Genomic DNA, 25,461 nt, shown 5'->3' on the forward strand with positions numbered 1-25,461 from the left:
AGAGTCACACTGAAAAGAGAGAGGGTGATACTGTATCTGCTGAGAAGTTGGACCATGTTCTTTATCTCAACTACACACTGTAAAGCAACAGCGCATTATTGTGCACAAAAATTAGATCTTGATGTTTATCAGGAAGTGTGTTTCATAACCCTCTAGATGGTAAAGTAGAATTTGTTGATTTAAGCATGGAGTGTTCCTACAGCAAAACTGCTAACATCAAAAGTAAAATCTGTCATTCAGAATTCTTACAAGTGGCCAAAAAAAAGGGAAAGAAGGAGCTGCCCAAAGATACTGTACTGGATTAGGATGTAGGATCTGACTGAGTCTCTGCTATTGATCTGATAGACATCCTAATCAGTCTTTTGAGAATGAAACCAGCAAACTTTTGCTTGGTTTGAGTATAACATAAAGGTTGTCTCTGACTCACAGAGTAAAGCATGTGTCGTGAGCCATTCCAAACTTACGAAGGAAGAAAGATCTCATATCTTTTATTGCCCTATGCCCGATTGCATTACAAAGAAATAGTAAGATGAAAAACAAGTGGGTCTTCAAAAGGTTAGTGCAATTGTTGCTGCAGTATTTTGGAATGAAAGAGATTAAAGAATTGACATTGTCTGTAAGAACTGAACCTGGAATTTTAGAAGAGCCTAGGCACTTGGATCAGTGGAGCAAGTGGTAGGATACAGCTGCTGAAAAATCAATGGAAATTAATCATACAGTCAAAAGAGAGGCTTTTAGTAGAATCCATACCCTGTGTGCCTAACTACTGCACTAAATAGTGTATACAAGTAAGAAACAGCAACACAGTGATGCTGCTACAGTGAAATAAAAGGAGCAAGAGATATCAAAAGTACTGGGCTCAGAATAAGTGTAATAACTTTTCCCCAGAAAAATAGGATGTAAATTTTCCCAAGAAGTTAATCAATCTGAGTAATTTTGGAGGACATTTCACCCTTCAAGGTATTTAGAGAGAAAAACGTATGTTATAACTGATTCTGTTGCTTTCTAACTCTCACATACAAGAATTTTAGTTAAGTAAGTACTGTGAGGAGTGATGCATCAAAAATAGATCCTAGTCAGACATATGCAGTACTCTCACTACCAAACTCTTGAGTATGGCACTTGGTGCAAACATCCACTCAATATATCTTTCATGCAGGCTGTATGAGATTCTATATGTCTCACTAAAAGTATGAGATTAAATATATATGTTATATTTCCATCATTGAATAGCATTAATTAACTGAGGCAAGATTTGTAAAGAGGTAATGTCATTTGTGAGACCATCTGATAGAGATGGAGATAGATGCTCTTTCAGGCACACAGTCCCTCCTTCAGATCTCTTGACTCACTTAAATTACAACAGCTGCAAAATACTACAGCTACAGAAACTGGGGATTGTAAAATTCATCAAGTAGGAGAGTTAAATAAGAAAATAAAAAGATTTCTTAAGGCAAAACAGAAAATATATCCCACTGTCTGCTGACAGGAAAAATCTACCCTAAAGATTTAGTCTTCCAGTAGAGAAAATCTACTGTCTGAGTTGTGCCCTGTTCTGGCATTTTTTATTTCATGTTACTTGTTGCAGGATCAATTAGGAAAGTGCTTTCATAGGAGCTTAATTAATTATCTGCTAAGCTGCTTTTGGAAACCTCCTCAATTAATCACAAGTAACCTCAGAACTTGCCAATTAAGGTGTACAACGTTGCTTAACTTACTTTCCACATTTTCCTCAAACTCCTGTCATGAGCAAATGTAGCCAACTATATTGATTTTGCCACTTGACTAGATTAAAAAACAAACCCCAAATTGTTCACATTTGGAGCATGCACACACAGACAAATTGCACTGAAGAAGTCTGTATGTTTGTGTTCAACCCAAGACCATGTTTTAGGAGATTTATCAAGAGATTTGTTTTCATGTTTTAAATGGATAATACATATTTTAGTACTATTATATTTTGCTTTGGGATAGAACAAGGTAGAAGACCTGTGTGTAAGTTCATTGTTTGATGCCGGTAAGGCACATTAATATTGAATAACTCCTTCATGGGACAAAGATGGGGAATCAATGGTTTAATATTTATGCTAGACCATCTGGGTTCCTGTATATGGAACTGAAGTAGTAGTCCTTCAACAGCAGGATAAACTCCCTCTGAATTAGTTTATCTCTTACTGTGACTTGCATGAAATCCAGGTATTTAAAGTGCTTGAAGCATAAACCCAATGTCAGGAGTCTGTTCTGAGAGTTCTAGTCTGAATTTACTCCAAAAGACATTGGTCACCATGGGAAGCCATGCAACTTGCTCATCCATGCATATTTCTCTTTAAGATAATACTAATTTTCAGTGGGTCTTTCAGGCTTCATTCATCAGGCTCGATAATCCATTGATAACTGCTTATGAGCAAATCGAAGTTGGAATGGCTCTCAGGCATTTCTTAAAGGTTGTTGCTGCTGTTTCACACCTCGTGCTCAGAAGCTTGTCTTTTCTCCGCAGCTATAGCAATGGGTCTAATAAAAGATATAATCTGTCTCTACACATCCTGCCTTTCTACTAATGTAAACTGCATCTTTTCCTTGCATAATAGCATCCTGTGAACTGCTGGTTAATCCAAGTTCAGAGTTTTTATGTAGAGTACCCTGGTAAACCCATCAATAATGTGTAGCTGAGATTCTCCTTGGCTTCTCATTAGGCACAATTCCACACATACTTTTTGCTTAGTGGCAAGTTATTTAATTAGGAAGTACTTGGTTTGTGTGTAACTTTCTTTACATTCAGAACTCAATGTATTGACAGTTCTGCTGCAGAAGTGAATGGACATCTAAGATGCAGAGCTGTGACTCAGCCAAAACCACTTTGTGACATTTTTATGTATGCTTTTTAACTTGCTTTCCATTAAAACACAGATGATCAAAAATTTAGCTCCCAAAGCAATGTTTGTTTTATACACACATTTATGTATGCCAGTCCCTAAGGTAAAGATTTTTTTAAGGTATTTCATTGTAATGAAATCCCTGTAATACCATTTTAAAATACGGACCTAAATAAACAGAGTTTTCATCCCTGCACAGTCTGTGACTTCACACTGTAAAGCTCTATCTGTTTCAAGGTCACAGAAGTGCAGAATTCTCACTCCTGTTAATCTTTCAGTCTTGAATGAAGCAGGGGGGGGCAACAGGCACTGAGGAGCTTTCCAGAAGATAAAATCTGAGGCTATATAAATGCATCCACTTCCTGATTTGCTTATCACAAACAAACAAACAGATAATCTATGTGTCAAACTTTTCAGCTGACAGGTGTTGTCTCAGATTAATTTAATTATGAATCATATCAAATAAACACTGTGAGTTGAAGTCAATTTATTTGATATAAAACTATCCTATTACTATTAGTAATACTAACTGAGACAACTTAAATCAATTGTGAAGCCATAAATAATACTATGAAGTCAAGAGTTTTTACAGTTACAAGACTGAGTGCTCTCCATGAAAGACCAGAGTTACAATCTTCTGATGTTAAAGGAGAAGCAGTAACTGCGATCACTTATATGCCTACAATTTCCATCATGGCAGGTTACAATTGTTTAAACAAGTATAGCATTCCTTCCTTTAGATTTATGGTGGATATAATTTTACTGAAGATTGTGTCATTGCTCTATATTTGTACCAGATGAACGCAGGAGCTTGCATACCTGCTTATAAATTGGCTGTGTCACATAGTGTGTTGAGCTGTGACTAGCAATGCGTATCGATTAATCTTATCTGTTAAGAATTGGCTTTTTTGTTGTCTTCCCATCAGGAAACAAAAGCAAAAAAAGGATGAACTGTTGTTCATTGATCTTAAATTGGTCAGAAGATGCAGTCTACATAAAGAATTCAAAATGGCTCAATTTAAGTCTTTTTAAGTCGCAGTCATCATTTCTACAAGCCCTGCACTTTTGCCTCTAGCTTCTGTTTTCCTTTACTACAGTCACATTCAGTCCTACCTTTTGCAGGAAATGAGAATGGATCAATAAGGCTATCTCAGCTGGCTGGAATTAATTTTGCCATTGGATCGAGTTGTATGTCATTTTCTATGCAGCACAACAGTATGTATAATTTCCTCTTCCAGCATCCCTCATATCTGACAATGCTATTGAATGGATTACTTTGGGATTTTTAAAATGCTGAGGAGAGATGGGGTCAGCTAGCTTCCAGATTTTTAAAGATCTCTGTCATATAGAGAACATTTGGTTTTCTTTGCTAATTTTCCTGCCTGTAGTAGAGAGATATTAATATGATGCTTAATATATATGCTTCTCAGCCTTAACGGGAGAGAAATCCTGCAAACCAAATGAAAAATTGCAGAACAATGAGAATGTACAGTGAGACAGCCAGCAACTTAATTATTGGATGCTTGGTGTTGTGGTAATACCTAAATGCTCCCCTCGAAGAGGAGTGTCTCACAACACTAAGTGCTGCACAGACAAATGACAGACAAGTCAGAAACCTCTGGAAAATTCTCAGTTTGCAAGCCAAGTTGATGAAAGTAAAGGTGTTGTTCAAGGTTGGTTGAAACTGAGCTCCCTGAATGGGAAAGGAGGGACAGCGCAGCTGACGCTGGGACATAGGATCACACTTTTGTCCTAATGTAGCAGGCATAGGGATTCGAGATCCCCCAGCCAGTCCGTGCTTGATGCTGATCACTTGTGCATGTTCAAAGAGTACTGTTGTGGGCTCTTTCTGCTGACAACATGGCACAGTGCAGGGCTGCATGGAGATAGCCAGGTGCTCCTACGCTGATTCTCAGCATTGCAAGTTAGCCTGAGTCAAGTCCACACTCTGCTGCAGATAATTTTGGTATTGGTTCATGGCAATGCCTTGTGTAATGTGTGAAGTCTGGAGATTCTTTTGTTCTTGTGATTTATTGGGCAGGATTTTGGGACGGCTTTAAGTATTGCTTCAGGTTTGTGATACTGCTCCGTCAAAAGTAGACATCTTAAATAGCAGTTTATATTTGAAGTGACAGCTGATTAAAATTCTGAATGTTTAATATAACCACAAAGGCAATTTCACAGCTGCCACACACATGTGAGCAGAGACCATGCAGAGCCATAATAATGAACCAGCAGAAAGTGAGCTCTGGACCCAGGTGATAGTGCTTGAGAAGGACATCCCAGGGCTGTGTATTTTGATGCTGTAGCTGCTAAGGACTGTATTTACCCTGGGTGCTCTCCCCTGCTGCCTTCACTGCCAGATCAGATGGAGGAGGGCAGAGAAGCCCTGATTCTCAGCAGGAGCAGGAGACCAATTTCAGAGGCTGATACTCTGCCAAAGTTTACAGCTGAATCAGAAGTGGAATTTAAAGGCAGAGCAGTTACTGATTTGTAAGACTGTAGCTTGTGTTAAGCAATTCAGACTTTGACCAGAGTTCATCCATGGCCAATGATGGGAGGCAAAAGCTATGCCTGATTCTGAATCTCCTGCAGCACTGCACTTCTGCTGCGAAGGATTTGGAAGAAACGTAAAGGGAGATGGAAGAACATTGCACAACTTTGTTCATGAGGTACTGGCAGAGCTGGAAGGGGAATTGAAAGCAGACTCGATTGCTAGATTATGCCCTCTTCTATGGAAGTTAGTATACTAGTTTTCCTCTAAACTAGTGTGCTCTCATTAGCTTTAGCTAGCGATCTGTTGTCTTCACCTAACTGATAAATACAAGTCCAGGCACTGCCCGAACTTACTCCAGACAAACAAACCTTTGTGGTTTGCCTTAGAGAGTAAATGGCCTCCACCTTCTTATGCTCTCACTTAAAAGAGAGACAGGCTGAACCATGTCTGCCAGAGCAGACCAGGTATGTTTGCAAACACAGCAGTTACTCAGCCAGCTTGAGCATTAAGTGGGTTAGCTGTGACCCATACTGAAAAACAGAACAATTTCTTAATTGGCAGCTTCTAATGATTATTTTGATCTGATAAAGAGAGTTTTAATATTTCTGGGGAATACCTCGTTCTTCACAAGTAGGTGAAATACTCATCTAGCAGAATTATGAATTGCTTAGGCTGGACTCTAATTAATGAGGTCCTGAGGTGGTCCTGCTTGGACAGTGAAACTATCTAGAAAACAAGGAGGTGCTTTACCGTAATGTAAGATGATGAGTGAGCATGGGGAAAAAAAATCACCAGGACTTTTATAAGCTTCAGTGTTATAATAAGCTACCCCAAGCATTAAAAAAACCAGCAACTTTTCACCTTCAGTTTGCTACTAGATGCATGTTTGCCTTACGCTGCTTTCAGTTTACAGTTCATTATCCAGCCAGAGTCTCATCACTGAGGGTGTTTGTCATAGAATTCATTAGGAATCTGTACTTCAAACTCAGTTGTTCTGCTTGAGGGAGATAAAACACTAAAGCCTAGAACAGGGTTCAGTACTGTCCTGGGGAGAAAGCTAGCACCATGCTTCTGGCTCTTTCTTTTTGCCTGCGTAGCAGCTGCTATAAAGACATGGGGAGCAGCGGTGGGGATGGGATTTGATCTATTCATAATCCCGGTATCAAAAGGGTACCAAGACCACACCAAAGCTTGTGCTACTAACAAAACCTACTTTGCCAAGCTAGAGGGGCTGTATGCAAAGGTCTTTCTGCAGCTCCCCAGCTCTCCAGATTGATGCACATATGCTAAATGAATTAACAGACCAAAACTACACTGTGGCAGTGGCCTCATTGCTGTGGTGTGTGCTTTAGACCATAGTTAAACTGCAGGGCCTGGCAATGTAAATCGGCACAGACAGTGAACCTATCAAGATTGTTTTTCCCCTCAGAAACAAATCATGCCTAATATTTAAAGCACCAGCACCATAGCATAAGCATCAGCAAACCAGCACGCTGGGGTGAGAGAGGGAATTTCAGCAAGCAAATGGAAACAAAAGTAACACTGACATTAATTTTAATCGGGTCCTAGTCATCTGATTTGTCCTCTGTATTTTTTTGTCTAGCAAAGCTGATTGTCTTTCTGCAAGATTTGTTACCTCACAAACCAGTAATATAGGCTGTAATGATGTAATTTATTGCTGCAATTTGCTTTTGGAAATCCTCTATTAGTGAAAAATAGCAACAGCACAGTTTTATTAATTACAGTGGTTGAATATTGAATGCTGACTGTCACTATCAGGATTAGTGACTGTGTTGTACTCTGCTCTCCAAGGCCCTATAGGACCAGAGCTGTGCATGTTTTGGAGGTTGTGAAATGAGTATTTTGATTAAACTAAGTGTAAAAAAAATAATTCAAGTTCACTGGGGAGTTTGAGAAAATGATAGAGGGAAATGTTAGCCTGTAAATTCAGTATTGAAAAACAAACCAGTATGTTACTGCACCACATAATGTGCTTACGTATAGTATGGTTCTGCAGCGTAGCCCATTTATCTATACCTCTACCCCCAAACTACTTCTGACAGTTCAAACCTTCAGGTTCATTATTGAATTTTACTCTCAATATGCCATTCCAGGGAGAACGACTTTATCTCTTATTTTCTTTTTTTTCTTTAATGTGGAAATTTTTTACCTCAGCATAACACTTTTATTTTCATCTGCGTAAACCAGATTTTACCAGGATGTAGCTGGGGAAAGAGCATGTGGACAAAATCACCTTGTGCGATCGAAAGGTGAATTCTCTTCCTTTTGTGTTCTGAAACAGCACACAATTGAGTGAGATCCAAAAGGCTTGCTATAACCTCTTTGTGATCTTGAGTTCTCATTTTGGAGAGCTAACAGAAGGTAGAAGGCCTCCTGCTGCATATATTATGTCAGCAGCAGAAACCAAAGTGATCAGTCTAAGACCTGGATGTACTTTGGAATCATTTTGTATAGGGTACTACGTGCCCGTGTGCCAATACCAAGTTTTTATATGGCTTGAAGCTTCGATTGAGCCGGCAGAGAAGACTATGTTTTAGATTCTGGATGTGGGACAAAATGTCAATTGCAAGCATTGAAAAGCAGTGACTAACAGTGGAGCTGCCAGCTGGCATGAGGTATCCTGCGGCATATGTTTTAAGAATGCCTGGAAGCTTCAGGAGTGAGCTTCGTGTGGTAATAAATAAGTCATTCGAGACTCAGCAATTCCTCCTCGCTGCTCTTACCTCATTCAAATTATGGACTACTCATTGAGCACTGAGAGACTCCAATATGCAAAAATAGGAATTCTCTGGTGGACTGGGAGCTGCATGTCTGGAGTTAGCTTCTGCCTCTTTGGGATCTTTGGCAACACTCAGGTCCACAGCAGTTTACTCATCTTTAAAATGGACACAGTAGTTAATATTTCCTGTTACCGTGTAAGTATTTGGCTTACAGGATCATTCTGTACTACTGATTCTTTATAAAGGAAAATTCTCTGCTTAACCATGAATGCCAGTCTCCCCTACTCAATACTGGCAATGTTGTTCTGGTCCTGAAGAGTAAAAATATAAGTGAAGCAAGGTCTGTGGCTAGAGGGAATGTCTTTTATTAGGCCATTCAATAGGGTTAGGAAAACCAGCCAAGCTTTCAAGCACACAGATCCTTTTTCAAGCCTCTTTCAGTGTTGTAAGTTGCTGTGAGATGCTCAGATAAAGATAATGATCACTGTGGTTTCTCCAGGTTATACTAACAAATAAAATATTGCTTTAAACAAATGGATTTGATCCCTTTGTCGTTCATATCACTGACTGACACAATGATCATAGCAACCTATTTCAAGGATGCTTTTCTAGCCATGAACCTCTAGCCAGCATGATCTTGCAAAGCAACCCCTGAAGGTAAAACATGTTTTTGCTTGAGTAAGGAGAAAATAATTGCATCTGTGATTATACATGCTTTATATATTTAATTTGCCTCCTTCTACATATATGCTGGGTTTAGTTCCTATATATTATAAGGCCTACCAGTCTGTTAGACATGTGTCTGATCAATAATTTAATTTTCCTGTCTCACTCTCATCTTTTTAACTGTAGTAAGTTTCTGATGTCTGTACAGTATCTGCTCTCATTAATGCAGTAATCTTGTTCCTGCCCTCTGTGTGTTTTGCTTATGTGGACCTGCTATGAAGTCAGTGAAATCAATAAACTATTTGAAAAGAAAAAACAATCTAGAGGCAATGATAGGAAATAATAATGACTATTTTCTGCATTTTTATTACTACTTTTTCATAGCAGTTTTATAAGAATCTCTGTTATGTCTTTTTTACAGATTTTGCTTATTGAAAATTAAAAACTGTACAGCCAAAATAAGAAAAGAGCAAATTTCTCTCTTCTCTTGCTGCTTTCAAAATAGACTAAATTAAATTGAAATAATTTATCAGAAGCTGCCTGCTTCACTTTCACTGTGGTTTAAATAGAGTTCCGACATCCACAAACTTGAGTCAAGTGCTCATGTGTGCTCCACAGCTCAAAATTGAGGACCTTAAGGAACTTATAGAAGATGAATACTACCTATTAGAAGGAGAAAGTAACTCATTAATAATCCATGACATATTAATCTACACAAATAAACCAAGTTCACAACCCTCCACAGTGGCCATAAAAATCATGCATGTATCATACAGTACCCCAGTTACTTAAAACAAGAAATTGTCCTTGAGACTTAATCCTTAAAGTCCATAAAGCATTTAAAATTGTTTCACCCCAGCTGTAGAGCGCATGCCACCCCACACTGTGGCCAGTACTGTGCTGTTCCCTTGAAACAATTAGGCTAGATATGATTTTACCTTGATTTTCCACACTGAACAGTTTATTCATCACCAGTGTGGCTTGTAGCACTATATAAAACTTGGTTCGTATTCAGTAGAGTCTGGGGGCTCCACCTGAAATTCCAGGAGTGGGTTATAGTAGGCACCCTATTTTCATTGACTGTAATAGCGTTTCTACTTCCACTGTATACAAATGGAGTAAGGGCAGTAGCCCCTCTGTAAATGGGGAGCTGAAGCACAAAGACAACAGATTGGAAAGTTAACTAGCATAAGTTAATTCAAGAAGAAAGAAGGAGGTGATCCAGGTCCTACACATAGGTGTCTAATACCATTAGAGGTGTGGCAGAGTCTGAGCCATCCATCCAGGACTACCAGGTATGACACAGGACCTACAGGAGACTGGTGGCCTTATGGAGGAGCATCTGGAGGCCAGGCATGATACCGAAGAGCATGTAAATGGCACTGTGTTCGTAAGCACTTCAGTCTTTTCCCGGAGCTGCAAATTGTGAATTGGATCTGTTGTGAAGCACATCCCCAAACATGCCATCTTTTTTTGTCTGTAACTATGTGGATATCTTCAGTGTATAGTTTAGTTTATCAAACTATACTTCCTTGGCAGCTTTTCCTGCTACTGCTGAACAACACAGCACTACAAACTGCAGCAAATAAAAAGTGTACATAAGTATTTGTAAACATCAGAAGCCCACTGTAAGGCTTCTTTAAGCTATTCCTGAGTGCCATCATACAGAAACCATGTTAAGATTACTATCATTGCTGCCAAGCATGACTTTGTGCTACTGTTGTACTCCATGTCTGTGCAGGCTCCAGCCATGTCAGTGATGATGCTGGTTTCATATTGACCACAGTGAACATCTGCAACATGTTAAGGGATAAACTCTCAACAACAAAATTATCACTGTGGTCCAGATCATCACTAAGTGGTGGAAAACCCCTTGTATCTGCCATATCTTATTAGCGTAACAGCCAAATAAATCAATCAGTTTTATTTGAGGAGTAGGTCCCCAATCCTTCAGGTGGAAGTCAGCGGAGGTTTATAGGAGTGCTTGGGTCTGTCTAAAGGAAAGCACATTACAGAGGACTCTTGAAGGTTTACTCCATAATGCTTGATAGAATGGACCTCGGGTTTACTGAAGCCACTGGCAAAACCACTGTTGATTTCAGTCGGGTCAGGTTTTAAAAAATTATGTTTGCAAAATATTTACAGTAAGAAATATCTGGGATAAAAATGTGTTATATATAAAATGAAAAGTACTGTCTCTGTCTGCCTATAATCAAGTATGTGGCTTCTATTAACAAGGAATGCCTCATAATCTTGTTTCCATTATAGTTGTGTATGTATTTGTGTGCGTATAGATTACTCACATATATACATGTAGTGTGTAATTGTGTGTGCATCCATGCATGTGTCCTAATATGCTTGTATATTTTCAATCTGCAACTGTCTATTGATTACAGCTATTACAGCAATATTATTATAGATATATAGCCAACTATATAACAGGGCTGCTGGTTTAATTGAAATGAACATGGGAAGAATTTCAAATTGCTAATGAAAATTGCCTTTTTACTACCAGCTATATTCCCACAGTCGTCACAGACTGGAGACATCACCAGAACTGTGGTGGTTCTGCTTAATGGTGGAGCAAGCCCAATTTAACTGGGGGTTCATTTCCAAATAACTTCCTCAGACTCATGAAAAAGGAAAGTAAATGACTGACAGATCTTGAGCCCAGAAAATGCCCTTAAATTGACAGATTTCACATATTAGTCTTTTTTGCAACAGAAGAGAACTGTAAGCCATGAAATTATTTCAGCAAGAAAATATTATATAGCTCCATCCATGGCTGCTTAAGCATCCATGAACTATTCCATTATAAGATCACCAGGTGGCTATTGCCTTTCTCTCCCATTCAGGCTTTACCAATATTCCCACTCCCATCTGTGATAAACTTAATAGGACCATTCAGCAATGGAGAAAACATGAGAGGTGTTCATCATAGCTGAAGGCTTTCTCAGACAATTATTCCTTAGACGTTTGAGTAAATGAAAAGCTATTTTTGTGATTAGAAAGGATAGAATGTGTTGCAGTTTCTGAGGCCATTTTACTGGCATAGCTTTTGGTATCTGTAACAAATATTTATCCTTTCCTGGGGATGTTGTAAGTAGCTACAGTCACTGAACTAACGCTCTTAATATGTTTCTCTCCACTCTGTTATCCAAGCACGTGGCTACTCTTCTAAGAGTGCTTGTTAGGTAAAAAATTACATATATGAGTATGTGTTTTAGATGTTGTCATATGTCTACTGTAGATGAAATATGTATAATTTTTGCACTACATAAATGTATAAAAACATAAGTTTTCAAGAGAACTTAGGACAGTTTATTGCTTGTATTCATCAGGTGTAAGTGTATTCATAAGTATCTGTAAGTATACTTATATCCGTAAGTAGCAATGCTCTGAAACAACAACAGCGGTGGTTCTCAAGTATGTCGGTCTCAGAATAAGGGCTTTTAACCTGTCACTTCACAGCTTTTCATCTGTTTGCATTTTCTATGCTCAAAATAACCAATAATGATGCTGGAGTTGGAATATCTCAGGTAATCGCTCACAATTCAGCCCATAACTACAATTTTTTCTCTCTAGATAACGTGTTTCCTATGTAAGTGCTTTCATTTCTAAGTCAATTTAGCAAAATACTGAAAGTGAGGAATGAAATTTCAGAAAAAGGAGCAGGTAGTTTCCTCTGTTACACATATGCATCTTCTAAAAAATCAGTTTTTTTGTTTCATTTGTGTCTAAGTATAGAGAAATAAAATGTGGGCTTCTGCTTGCCATCTTCTCCAGTCACCTTTATGTCCTTATTCTATATTTTAAGTGGTTATAGAAAAATGAAGTGTGGGCTTCTGCTTCCCATCTCCTGCAGTTGTCCTTAAACTTTTTCTATGTTTTAAGTGGTTCCAGAATTGTTTCCTTTGAAGGCGTTTTCAGTTACAGACTCTTCCTCCACACAGCAGGAAATACCATCTTTCTTTGAAAATACATATTTGCCACTGGATCCTGACATATCTGTTCTAGGCAACAGGAAATAGAGACAGCTCTAGCATAATACTTGTGTTTTAGTGAGCTGTGCCTAATTGAATTTAGTGTCACAGCTTCTAGAAAACAGAGGCCCCCAGCCAGAGGCTCAGTCACTGTTGATACATATTGATTATGATAGACACTTAAAAAAAGACAAATGATGCACATTTGCGGCTTTTAAGGTGGTAAAGGAAGACACAATCAAGCATGAAAATGTTCAGTTGATTTTCTTTCATGTCCTTATTAATTTGCATTTTGCATCACCTAGGGGGTTAGATTATCTAATGAGATCATCTTGTCAGAGTAATTTAGGGTGGTAGGGAAGGTTTTAAGTTATTTCTTGAGGACTTGATTCATTGAAAAAAAAGGGGTTGAATGCAAGTGTAATACATTGTCATGTGTGAGCTAAGCATGTTACTCTGTCTGACTCAAGCAGGGTAACAGTTCTTGTGACAGATGGAATGAAGGAGTTTTGGAGACTGTACTCATTGTCTGCAGTCTTGGGGGAATCTGTCTGACATCTCTTTCCTTGCAGAAGGTTTGCTGGTTGTTGCTGCTGTAGGGAATGCCTCTCCCAACATACTTCGTAATTAGTTTGGTCCCTCATGATTTAGCTATCTGGATCTTCTAAGTTCCTCCAAGGATGCAGGTTCCCTAAGGAGTCAGCAATCATTGTTTTAACAGAACCCATGCTGTCTGTGGGAAAAGGACCATACATTTCTCTTCCACCTTACTTTATGCTAGGTAAAGAAAGGTTTTAAGATAAAATAAAACAAAGGTTTTATATATAAAAAATTTAAAAAGCCATAAGGGATCAAATCAAGACCCATTTAGCCAATGTGTTATTTGGGGGTCCATAATTTATAAATAAAAGTAATTTGATTTTTTGTTTTGTTTTGATATAACATTGGGGCTATATATTTCCCCAAATATTTTTGGAAAATAAAACGGAAAGAAAACTAGAACACTTCAGTATTTTTGGAGTATTTTTTTCAGCAAGAAAACCAAACACAAACTGGATCAGATGGTGTGGGAATGATTTTTTTCTCTTTCCTATATCTGTTTAGAAAACAACAAGAATTAGGTATTCACCAAGATGTACTGAGAATCAGTTGATCTGGTTGCTTTTTTTTCCTCCTTGGTGTAGAAACAGTGTCTTATTATAGTCACTGCTCAGCATATTGACATCTAGCTATTATGTGGAGCCAGAATGGGGTTACTTTTATACAAATAATCAATACAAGTAGCATTGATATTCAGGCAGTGGAACTTTACTGGTAGAAATATTAATGGAAGCACTTGGATCCTGATTCCACAAGGGAGAGGAAATAAGATTTCTTGGTTAGTCTCAGTGCCTGTGGCAAACTATTACAGCTCCAAAATCAAGTTTTGAATTGCTATTGTGAACTGCATATGATAAACTTAGTATAACAAATACAGTAAAGTAAATACCTCTGAAACAAATTTGTTAAATCTGAATTTGATTCTCAGTTGTTCAGAAGTGGAAGAAGTGATAGGACCTTCAGAGGCATTAAACTTCTCTAAACCTACTGGCTAATAAGGTTTCTTCATTCCAGCAAGTTTCAAACATGTTGGAAATGGAGAGACAGAGACTGGTTATCCCTCTTCAGCAAATCACAGAAAGCTACCTTGTCTGCTAGTATAATTGCTGTTTCCATAAGCTCCAAAGAAAGGGCATTCATTAGCCCGCAGCTTGAAGCAAAATATTTCTTACTGTCCTTTTTGGAGGATTCATCCTTATTATAAAACAGGCTGTATCTATTGCTCGTTTTTCTGCTAGCTAGAATACTGTTTACAGACTTTGCAAATGGGAAGTTTATGCTGGTAAGATTTTACTTTTTTATTCAAAATTACAAGCAATAAGAAGTGAGATCCTGTTGTCATAATAATCTGGGTAGAGTCCAGACCTGTGTACCTGACCTTAAGTCAATGTGGCCTTCATACTGATACACAGATCTGAGTAATGGCTTTATAACATTCTTTCATCATTTTACGTCACCAACTGTAAACAGAACAAAGCAATTAAAGGCATGGTTAATTTTGTTCAGTTGCTCCAGTTTCTTCTTACTTTTTAAAAGAGATGCTCACTTTTGAGTGATGATAGAATTATATTTAGCAATACAGCCAGCATCTGCTAAATCAAAGTAATCATTGGCTATGTTCCCTTTTGCACGTTTGAATGCTAGCAGGGTAGACTCACTGCAAGGAAAGTGTGGATTAGTCATCCAAGAATCCAAAGATATTTTTCTGCATCCCTATCTGTTAATATGTTCTACATTCCCCCTTTCTGCAAAGCATAATTTATCAGGACTCAAAAATTCCACTAGCAGAGTATTTGAAAACTGTACAAGCAGGGAATAAAATAGAACGGTTTGTTGCTAATGTAGGGGACCAGTAATTAAGATTTATCTCAATATGGAGACTAAACAGAGACAAGATCATTTATTACAAAGTCATTGCATTTGCAGAACACTGAGTTCCCACTTTGAAAAGACACTCAGATCTTTGTCATAAATTACATGGTTCACAAAAACTACAGGGAAGAGTGTACTGGGCCCAAGACATTCCCATCCCACTGAGTGCCATTTACTTCCTCTCCTTTTGGCCCCAGGAGTCTGGCACTGTTTTCATTGCAGTGGTCCAGCCCCAGGAGAAATGGGTGAGGGACCCCAGCCTAGCCTGTGCATTCATGGACTTTACCTGTGTACCGATGGTGGTCAAAGCTACTCTTCTGGGAGGTGAGAAATGTGAGTCTGAATCCCTTTCTTATCTCCCTGTTTCCACATTTCCTCCACTTACCTTCTTTAAGACTCCTGGAGACCCACAGACATCATGTTGATCAAGGTCTTCAAGCAAATGTTGTGCATCCTAGGGACAGAACAATGCCAACATGCACCTTTGGGTCTTTCCATGGGTGATGCTTTATCTGTGTTTGACTTCTGCATTATTTGTTCTCCAGGGCAGGTATGGTCCTTAATTTTTGTGCCATGTACATTGTTGGCCATGTAACAAAGATTTAATAAAGAGATGATACCTCACAGTGTTGTCATGTGTCGCAAAGAATTAGCATCCAAAAGAAACTTTGAGATCCTTTGTTCTCTATGCTCATCAAAAACAAAATGCAGAAATGGCAACTTTCATTGAATAAGTCTGTTTCTTATGTAGATTTTGAGTGGGCTTATTTTTCACCACTCTTAATTTGTTCATTAGTTGACATTTTCCTTGGAAGTATGGACCTTAGAGTCATGGAGTAACCTGGATTCCATCTGGATCCATGTTTGAATACAGAGGGATACTAGTAAGTAAGCAAGTTGTCCCCCTTCGTGTTTACTGCTTGAGGGCATTACCCCATTTCTTTCGCAATGTGAGATTACTCATGAAGTAAAAGTCCTCATGTTATAAACTGATGAATGAAGCAGAGCACGATTTACATGTGATGGGCCAATAGCATTGGAATGAAGTGAAAGAAGAGAGCAACCCAAAACCTGACCAACAAAATTTGCCCTTCCCCACTGCCTGCCATGGAGTGAATCTGCCTCAGGGAGGTCCTTAATCATGCAAACTCTTTGGTCTGTAGAAACACTCCTGTCCTTCTGAAGTGTGTGCTAAGAATTTAAAAACAGAATGTCAGCTTCTTTCCCTTCTTGTATATGCTGTCTGTGAATGTGGAGTGTCAGTGAATCCAGCTGGCAGAAAGCACAATGTATACTTTACTTTTAATCATAGGATTATGTAGATAAAGAGTCTGCTGCCTAACAATGTTATTTCGTTAATCGGCTGTAATCTTAGTAGTATTAATAACTCAAATCTACAACCATTGTGTTACCAGACTCACAAATCAGCATAACAATGCAGTGCAGTACAGCTCTGGGCATCACTCTAACTAGGATGCCCTGGAAACTTGTGATTCATAACTTAGTGCTCATCAGTAGACTATTTATGGTGTTTACAACTGGCATATGTGGAGTTTACTTTATATGTCCCACGTCTCCATCTTCTTCTCTTGTAAATGTGTTGCCAAGGTGTCACTGTTCATCAAGGGCGATAGGTTGAACAATAGTTGGAAGCTCAGTACAGCTCCTGGAGGTCTCCTGCATAGGCATTGTCTCCACCGATTCAAGTGCTGTCAACAGCATACAAGCAGGCTGCTTCTGTCCTTTTTCCATAAGACAAATAGTGTTTTGATTTTTAAGGTAAACAGTGCCCAGCTGCCTCTTTTCCACAAACTTTTTCCAGAAGCTTTCCTTGTAAATTAAAACATAATTGGCACTTCTGTGTCACACCTTCAGGTCTACAGCATAGGTTTGTTACTCATGAGGTAGTGTGTTTGTGTGAGGGAGAAATTCTAATGCTAAGCTATGATTAACATCATTCTATGGGATTCCACTTACAGAGTTTTCAGCCTGTAAACAGGACCATTCTCATGACCTCAGGCTCCCATGGATTTCTCTTGATAACACCATCTAATCGGATTTAGAGTTTAATTAAACAGCTGTCACTTTGCTTCCTCATTCTGCTGCAATTTAATGTTGAATTAGTTCCTAAATTAGTCAAGGCTGAATGCTTGCCTTCTTACAGTTGAGAGGTTGGATGAACATAAGGTTTGCTCTTCAGCTAAATTCAAGCAACTAAGGCTCACATTCTGTATTCTTGCTCTTTGCACAGAGCTCCCACTGACATCGGTGGAAGTTCCCTGACTGAAACTGGGATGGAATAAATTGTGAGATTCCTGCAGAGTCAACTGTAGTGTTACCTGACTTCAAATGACCAAATACGAGCACACACTTCTCAGCTCTGGCTAGCATACATCAGCTTTATGGATGTTATTTTCCCTTTCTAAAAAAGAACTGATTTTTCTGAAAACCAGTTCTGCTGAGTTTTCTGTGAAGTAGCACAATGAGTGCAGCTGTGAAAGAAAATATTTAGACAAATACTACTGCTAGTGGACTTTATCCAAATTAACCCTGATGTAACCAAGACCAGAGTATCAACAAAGGTTTATAGTACTCTGAATCATAGCATTGGCTTCAAGCAGGAAAACTCAGAGACTTCTGTAGAAGTCTCAGGATTTTGATACATCAAATTCTATATAATGGTCTCACTGAACTCAGGTCTCAGTGTGATATAATGTAGTGTCTGACTCCCTGCCTGACTCCGATCTCACCATTTTTCTTTGAAATGCCAGTTAATTATTCTCCTGATCTACTCAAATGTAATAACAAGATTCCTAACTGTGGTAACTTGATACAGGCACACACAGAGAAGTTCCAAACCAGTAGGCTGATAGAACTCACCAGTTCTAGCCTGTGGACTTCTTGATTAAATCTTTTTTTCTTTTTTTTTTCCCAAATCAAGAATGCAGAGAAATGAATGGGAATACCCCTTTGTCCTAACTAGTTGCACTTGAGTCACAACTTATCAAGTGCTTAGCTATAAAGAGGTGTGAAAGCCACTCAGCCCTCTTACTTTCTTTGTTTATCTGGGGAAGGCAAGGCAGATAAGCAGGAGAGGTTGCTCCTGTTACGAAGATTTCATACCACACTTGCTGTATACATATGCCAGCAGAGAAGCTTTTCTCTATCTGTACTTGGTATCAGGTTGTGACCCCAGGGCTTCATTTCTGAAGTCACTGAACCAGGCTGAAGGTTTGTGTAGAGGAGGTAGAATTCTGTGTCCCTGATGCAGAGTCTGATGGTTCGGGTCCTTTGCTGGGGTTTTGAGGAGGTAAATGTAGTACTGATTTGAGCTAGACTAGTACACAAGATATTGGGCTGGGAAAGAGGAGATGTTTTGTTAGTGGATGATCAAAATGCTATGTCAGGTGAAGACATTTACTTGGTTCTATTTATGAGATCTAGCTTGAAGTCAAAACTTACCAATAAATTTTTTGAAGTAGTTCCTTATGCACACAATTCAGTGGTCTGCTTTTTAATATCTCCTTTGATTACAGCCTTATGTCTAACCACCAGAGTCTTCCTGTAAACATTAGAGGAACAAGAAAAAAATGTTCTTTAGTGCTACTGTTTGTTAATTAAATATGTTTAAATAGTAATTATTTCCTTCATATACTATATTCATTGAAGGGATGCCCTGGTAACAGGAAAGAACCATCCTAATTGGGAATTGGTAGGTAGTTCTTCATACAACAAAAACAACTCTGCAGAGTCAGATGTTGTTGGGATTTGGTCATTGTGTTGCAAAGACATTTTGAGGCTTCCAAAGAAATTCAGAGCTCAAATCTCCCTTCTGAGTCAATGAGAATTATACATTTAGTTCTCCATTTCAACTTTGGAAATGACAACCCTTGCTTTTTTAGAGTTTGTAATACACTTACAGAAGCTTCTTTCCAACCTGGATATTGATGCTTACTTATAACTCATCCTGTTTCTGTTTTTTTTCAATTTACTTTACACTGCTTTCCCCATTTTTTAATTTATTGGGAACAAGTCCAAACATTGCTATCAGATGCTTTCAGTGTTTTGCCATACAAAATAAATTTGATTTTAAAACTTTAGTTGCTGCCTGCACAGAAAGTAGATTAGTTCTTGGGGGATTTTAAAAATTAAAGAATGTGGAAATGGCCAAGATACTGTGATTTTGAAAAGTGCCTACATTTTAAATGAGTTCTTAGCCTCTCTAAAGGTTTCTTAGTAATCTTGTTTGTATACTCCCAAATTAGCTTGCAAACAGGATAGTATATTGCGTTTAAAAAAACCCATAAAATTCACCACCTATACTAGCTACCGTATTTCCTGTTCTGATGTGAGAATAATTGTTCTCTTAATGTTGCTTGACATATCTTTAAAGAGTCAACTGTTATTTCTGGTTATTAGTGTATAATCAAGTATTTTACAGGAGGTGGCAGAGTGCAAGCGAAACAAGTTTGGGTGCTGAATCAGAGCCCCATTATCTGTGGTGCATGTTCAGAGTGCTCACTATTGCAGAGCAGACAGACAGAATTCTATTTAAGCTTCTTTTATTTTTATGAATTTCGGTTCAGCTTTTGGGGAGTCTTGGACCATGGATCCTTTCATAATGTTATTTAGAATTTTCTGCCTAACAGCTTGTGTATGGGTGCAGACAATGGGTCAATTCTCTGTTGCATTAAAGCTGTTGGCTTTACTGCAGCAATATAAAGAAAACACAGAGGAGGCAGAAGTTGTGCCATAAGGCTATTCCATATACACGGATATAGGACACACATTTTTCTATTTTAATTCTAAACATAAGACAATAGAATCAAGACTTGGTTCTTTGTTTTGGGTTTGTTTTTTTTAAATATCACAGTTGAATAGCATAGAGCACTTACAGACTAAGAGAAGTGGCAGATTTGAGAATTGCTTTTAGCATAGTGTGTAATATATTAATTTGCTTATACTTCAATATTTCTTAATCTGTGTGATACCGATGAGTTATGACTGCTTTCAGTGGAGATGAGATACGAAGGTTTCCACCTCTGCTCAAAGCTGTAGCTAGTTGGCTACCAATTGCTTCCCAATGCTGAGGATTTCTGATGATTGTAATGCTACTAGCTATGAAGCCAATAGATAATATCTATGATATGTTTCCATCCCCTTTGTGCACATCATGAACCTGAAATTCCTGAAGTTCATATTGGGCTACAGAGAAGGGATGTAAGATTTCAATAGCCCTTTATCATGACAAATGATGCCTTTTACAGTTTTGGGGCAGATGCATCTCTGAAATAATGAATCAAAATAAATTCATTCAGATGCACACTACTTCCTTTAATGAAACCATTAGCAAAGGGCAGAACATTGAGGTTTCTAATTGCTGATAATGTGCCAGTAGCCAAATTTTCTGTCTTCTCTCCAGAAGGGTCTTGGGAAATTTGAAAAGGTTTTTTAACCTTTGTCATAATGGCTTTATATCAAAGCCACTTAGAATTCAGATACACCAATAATGACCTATTGGAAAGACAGAAACAGAAGTGACAGATTATTACTTCACAATTGGTACATCAGCTCTGCTCTATATAGTGCAGAAAGCAGGAGTATCTGTCACATTTGCCTGTCAGGCTTTTCCATTTTAAAGGTATAGATCATTTTCTTTTATTCAGTGAAGAAGGATCATATTATTTGGGATGGGTGAAGCAGAATAGGGTTATTTAGAAAACAAGATATATAGGTTATTGTGTTATCATTCAATTTTGAAAAAATGGAGGCTACTAAGATACAGGGGTGGAGGGAACCACAAGAGGTCACCTGCTCCATTTCCTCTTCTACCTAACTCAAAGAACCTATGCTATTTCTGAATGATGCATAATGTGTTCTGCAAAGATCTCTTAGGCTAGACATTTTCTTCTGCCCCAGACAACCTATTCCATCAACTCATTATCATTATTTTTATAATAAAGATTGCCTTAATGTCAAACAAATCTTCCTTGTTGAAGTTAAAGCCCATTACCTCAGGCCCTGTCCATGAATGTAGAAAATAGTTTATTCTTCCTCATTTTTTGAAAACTTTTATGTATATGGAGACAGTAATCATACTTCCCCATAATCTTTTTTAGGCTAAACATTCCCAATTCTTTCAGTCATTCGTCACGAATCTTATTTTCTAGTCTTTATTCTCCTTGTTCTTTTTTATTTCTTTTCACTTGAGAAGGTTTTTCTTGACAGTATAGTTCTTAAAATTAGACATAGTTCTTTAGCTGAGGCCTTGCTAGTGCTGAGTAGGAGTACCTCACATCTTACAGGTGATACTCCTCTCCATACAATTTACTGCAGGAGGGTTTTTTGCTTGGTTTGGTTTTGTTTTTTAACCACAACAGCATGCAATTACTGACTTGTGTTCAGTTGTGATCTACTCTAGTCCCCAAGTGCTTTTCTAAGAGCAGCTTTTCCTGTTGAATCTTTTCTGTCCTGTATTTATAGGATTAGTTGTGCCTACAGAAACGAAGGAACTTGCATTTAACTTTGTTGCATCCCATGTTTTTTAAACCCTATCTGCAATACTGGATATTAATCCTATCCTGTAGAGTTCTCCTGGTGCTGTGGTGTAGGCTGAGAGCTGAGCTGCAGCCGTGGGTGGTGGTGCAGCAAACATGATTTAGCATCATGCTAGTGGCAGTCTCGCCATCACCCAGGGCAATGCCGGAGCGGACTAAGCAGCTGGTCTTTTTTCTGGTGACATGCAGGGCTAGGAAATCAGAAGCACAGGATCCTCACGTGGGTCAGAGTGCCTTGTGGTCTTGTCTGCTGGGCTTCCCGCTTCTCTTCTCTCCTATTTTTCTTAACATTTGACTTCATGTTGAGGCCACTGACGCTGCAGGCATGAGCAAAGCAGAGCTGGAGGAAGTTTGAATGACTCCCAGGCAGTTTGTTGCAAGTTAAACCTGGATGATGAATTTACTCTGCTGCTTGTGGCACAAAAGTTTCACCTCATTGCACAATCAGGTCTTTGTTTTTATCTTCTTGGCAGTGGTGCAGAGCTTGTTTCCTTTTTGGTTTGTGTGTATATGATTTTCCAATTTGTCTTGAACTTCATAAATTACCATTAAATGCAAATACGGGTAAATCAGGGTATGTTTTATATCTGAAACTCGTTTCTATTTATGGGATTTCTCTTCATCTGAGCCTGTCCCTTTAAATTAGATTTCTCTATCAGCAATACATATCAGTTGCTAAGGAAAAACTGGATCTGAGTAGAATCATTTCAAAGCAGAGCTGTGATAGCCTGAAAAGATGTCCTGTCATTTCCACAAACTCTCTTGCTGCTCCTTTGCCCTGGATTCCTTAGTTCGAAGTGTTTAACACTGAGTCACAGAAAATAAGGCTTTGAGGGATTGAGGCAAAAGACTAATTTTGAAGGACATACAGCACTTGCAGTAGCCAAATACACAACAGAAAATATGCTGAAGCTGCTTTTTTGTGAACTGTTGTGGGTTATTCAGTGCTTGTTGCTTTGGAAGACTGCAGACAGAGAGTAGATGGGTTTGTTACTGAGGGTTTTTTTTCACAAATGTTGATATCTGCTCCTTTGCATCTGTTTCTGGATTTACCAAAATGCTAGTACATGGAAATAAATACTTTTGGAACAAAGTTTTCAAGTGTGGGTGACAGAAGCTAAGCTCCAAAACCCATACATTTTACTACAGCACTCTGTTGCTCGAAAATGCCAGGTACCCAGCAGAATTTGTGTGGGGGATGGCTCTACCTTTGAAAGACAAGAGTTCTGAGAATGGCTTTAGACTTTCCAGTTATGTTATTTATAAATCTGGCTCTGATTTACTGTATTGGGTAGCTTTGTTTTCATATATGCCATAGGAATTATTTAGGGTTCTTACTTTTCTAGAACAGTCAACATTCTTTTTTTAACAGGTTTTTTTTTTTAATTTGTTGGGATTTCTTATGAGAGCTGTAGGAGAACCTGAGAAATAACAAGCTGCAAGATGAAAAGAAAATCTGACCTAGATTTCAAACTCACTAAACTTGAATTGAAAACAGTATCAACAGTATCAGTGCCCCATTTTGCTGCTGTTGACGTCAGTGGCTGCATTCCTCATGACTTTGGTGCTGAGGATTTTGCTGAATATTTTATTCACGTTACAGAATTGGAAGTTGAAAATTTGGAGAATACATCGAAGTTCTTCCTGCATTGGAATCTTGGGAAGTATGTTGATGCTGAAACAGTTCAGGAGTTAGAAGAGTTGGCTTAGTCAATGGTATATTGAAAGGCCTTTGTATGCCACGACCCAAGTTCAAACTTCAAATTTCCTTATTATTTCCCTGCAGTTAATAGCATCACTAACTCCTCCTGGATTCCTTACTTTGCTTCATTGGCCATATCAAAGGAAATTAAATAATCTTGAAACAGTTCCAGATATGAAGTTCACAGAGAGGTCCCGTCTTTGCAATGGGCTTAGATTCAAAGAGCAATATTTTTACTTTCGAGGCTCTTGTATCCTGTCCCAAACATTGCCAATCCAATCCAGTTTAGTAAAAACTCTGAACTCATGTTATGGAAAGTAAATACTGGGAAAAGTCCCTCATACTTAAAAAGTAGAAGCTACCTGTGATGTGTGCCTGTCTGGGCTGAATTTAGCTACAGTCATGTTGCTCGCTGTTTAACAGTGTGCAATGCAGCTGATTATTTAGCAGATAAAATACAGTTGGGGTTTTACTACATTTTACCAAGTTGCGCCTATTAGAAGATGAGATTAAATCATTAGCCACTGAGAACTACTGCATCTTTCTTGAGTGTAAATCCAGTTGAAGAGCTGATGCTTGCCTTTTGGAAATCTCTTTAGCTGTCTCTGAACGGTGCTGTGCTTTGTTTTGTGTACAGGACACGGAAATCCTGAACACTGCAATTCTCACGGGAAAAACAGTGGCAGTGCCCATCAAAGTGGTCTCCATTGAGGAGAACAGTGCTGTGACAGACATCTCTGAATCAGTTGAGTGCAAATCCTCTGATGAAGACGTCCTTAAAGTAAGTTTATGCCATGTATTGGTTTCTGAAATTTCATGTCTTTTTATACACAAAAGGACAATAGCCTGGGAACAACCGCTAAATCCATCCAGCAAATTAATTTTACTACTGTTTCAAAAGCATCAAGAGAGGATTTTTAAGAAAAGAGAGAGTTAGGTGCAACAGTACAGCCACCACACTGAGTTTCAGTAGAATATCAATGTTTAATTTTTGTGTCCTAATTTTAAAATGTCTTGGTAATGTCACCTCAAGTCCTCTGTGCACAGAGTTCATTCACTACAAAACCAGCTCTGCTGTTAGTACTGCCTCTCCAGATGTTTCTTAGCACCTTTCCAGCTGTGCTTATCACCTCCACAGCTGCATCAGTGGAATGGATTGGATGAGCATTCCTCAGCAACTGCAATGCAAAGTCATCCTGGTCGACTTCACATTCTGCCAAGAGCTGTTTTGAATTAACAACTTGATTCTGCACAGAAGTGGCTAGAAAGCATTCACATGACTGGTCCATCAATTTAGCACTAGCAGCTTAATGTCGCACAGTAACAAACACCAGTGGGGTGGTATTGTCTTAAGGCAACACAGCTATTTCAGCTGTGAATATGTAGTCAAAGCCCTGAAGGAAATTCACAGTTGTGCAGGGTGTCAGTAAAAAGACAATGCTCTGCATGAATCCCGTTGCACTTCCCACACACGACATTCATGGTGCATGGTCTTTGAGCAAGGGTGATTTTACCCTTGATCTATAAGCTCTTTTGAATAGGGATTTTATTGTATTATGTGATTTTACAGCATATATAGCACAGTGGGCTTTGTGATGATACTCTTTAGGTGTCTTTAATATGCTATCAGCTCTCTTGGATGTATAGTATACAAATAGTAATGCCGCAGCGTTATGTATTACAGTCAGTTCAGTTTGTAGGTTCATGGAGAGCAATAAAACTCCTGTGAACTTTTGCACTATTGAATAATTTGTGTGCTATTGTAGAATTTATGTAGAAGGATTTGTTATACCAGTAACCAAGGAGGTGGGAAAAATAGTCATACTTTGAACTAATGAAGCCATTATAGAAGCCTTTTACAGAAAGCTTTCTGCTTTCAGTGGATCCTTCAGAGCCAAACAAATCTCTCCAGTTTGCTGGAGCTTGAAGTGCTCCCATACATCAGATGCTTTACAGAGTTTTTAATCTCA

The 25,461-nt window shown here is 38.5% G+C and overlaps 1 protein-coding gene across 2 annotated transcripts in view; it reads left to right on the forward strand.

The window, feature by feature from the left end:
* TMEM132C (transmembrane protein 132C) overlaps positions 1-25,461 on the forward strand; it is a 223,058-nt gene that overhangs the window by 167,661 nt on the left and 29,936 nt on the right. The window contains exons 1-2 of one of the 2 annotated variants that reach the window (XM_049806647.1): positions 10,055-10,072; positions 24,129-24,272. Coding sequence is in view for 1 of the 2 variants with exons in the window: in XM_049806646.1 (XP_049662603.1) it covers positions 24,129-24,272 (144 nt within the window). In the remaining variant the exon portion in view is untranslated. Of the gene's footprint in view, positions 1-10,054; positions 10,073-24,128; positions 24,273-25,461 lie in introns of those variants that run through there. The other variant, XM_049806646.1, reaches the window with a different exon arrangement.

The sequence above is a fragment of the Accipiter gentilis genome, chromosome 7, assembly GCF_929443795.1.
Source record: "Accipiter gentilis chromosome 7, bAccGen1.1, whole genome shotgun sequence".
NCBI lineage: Eukaryota > Metazoa > Chordata > Aves > Accipitriformes > Accipitridae > Astur > Astur gentilis.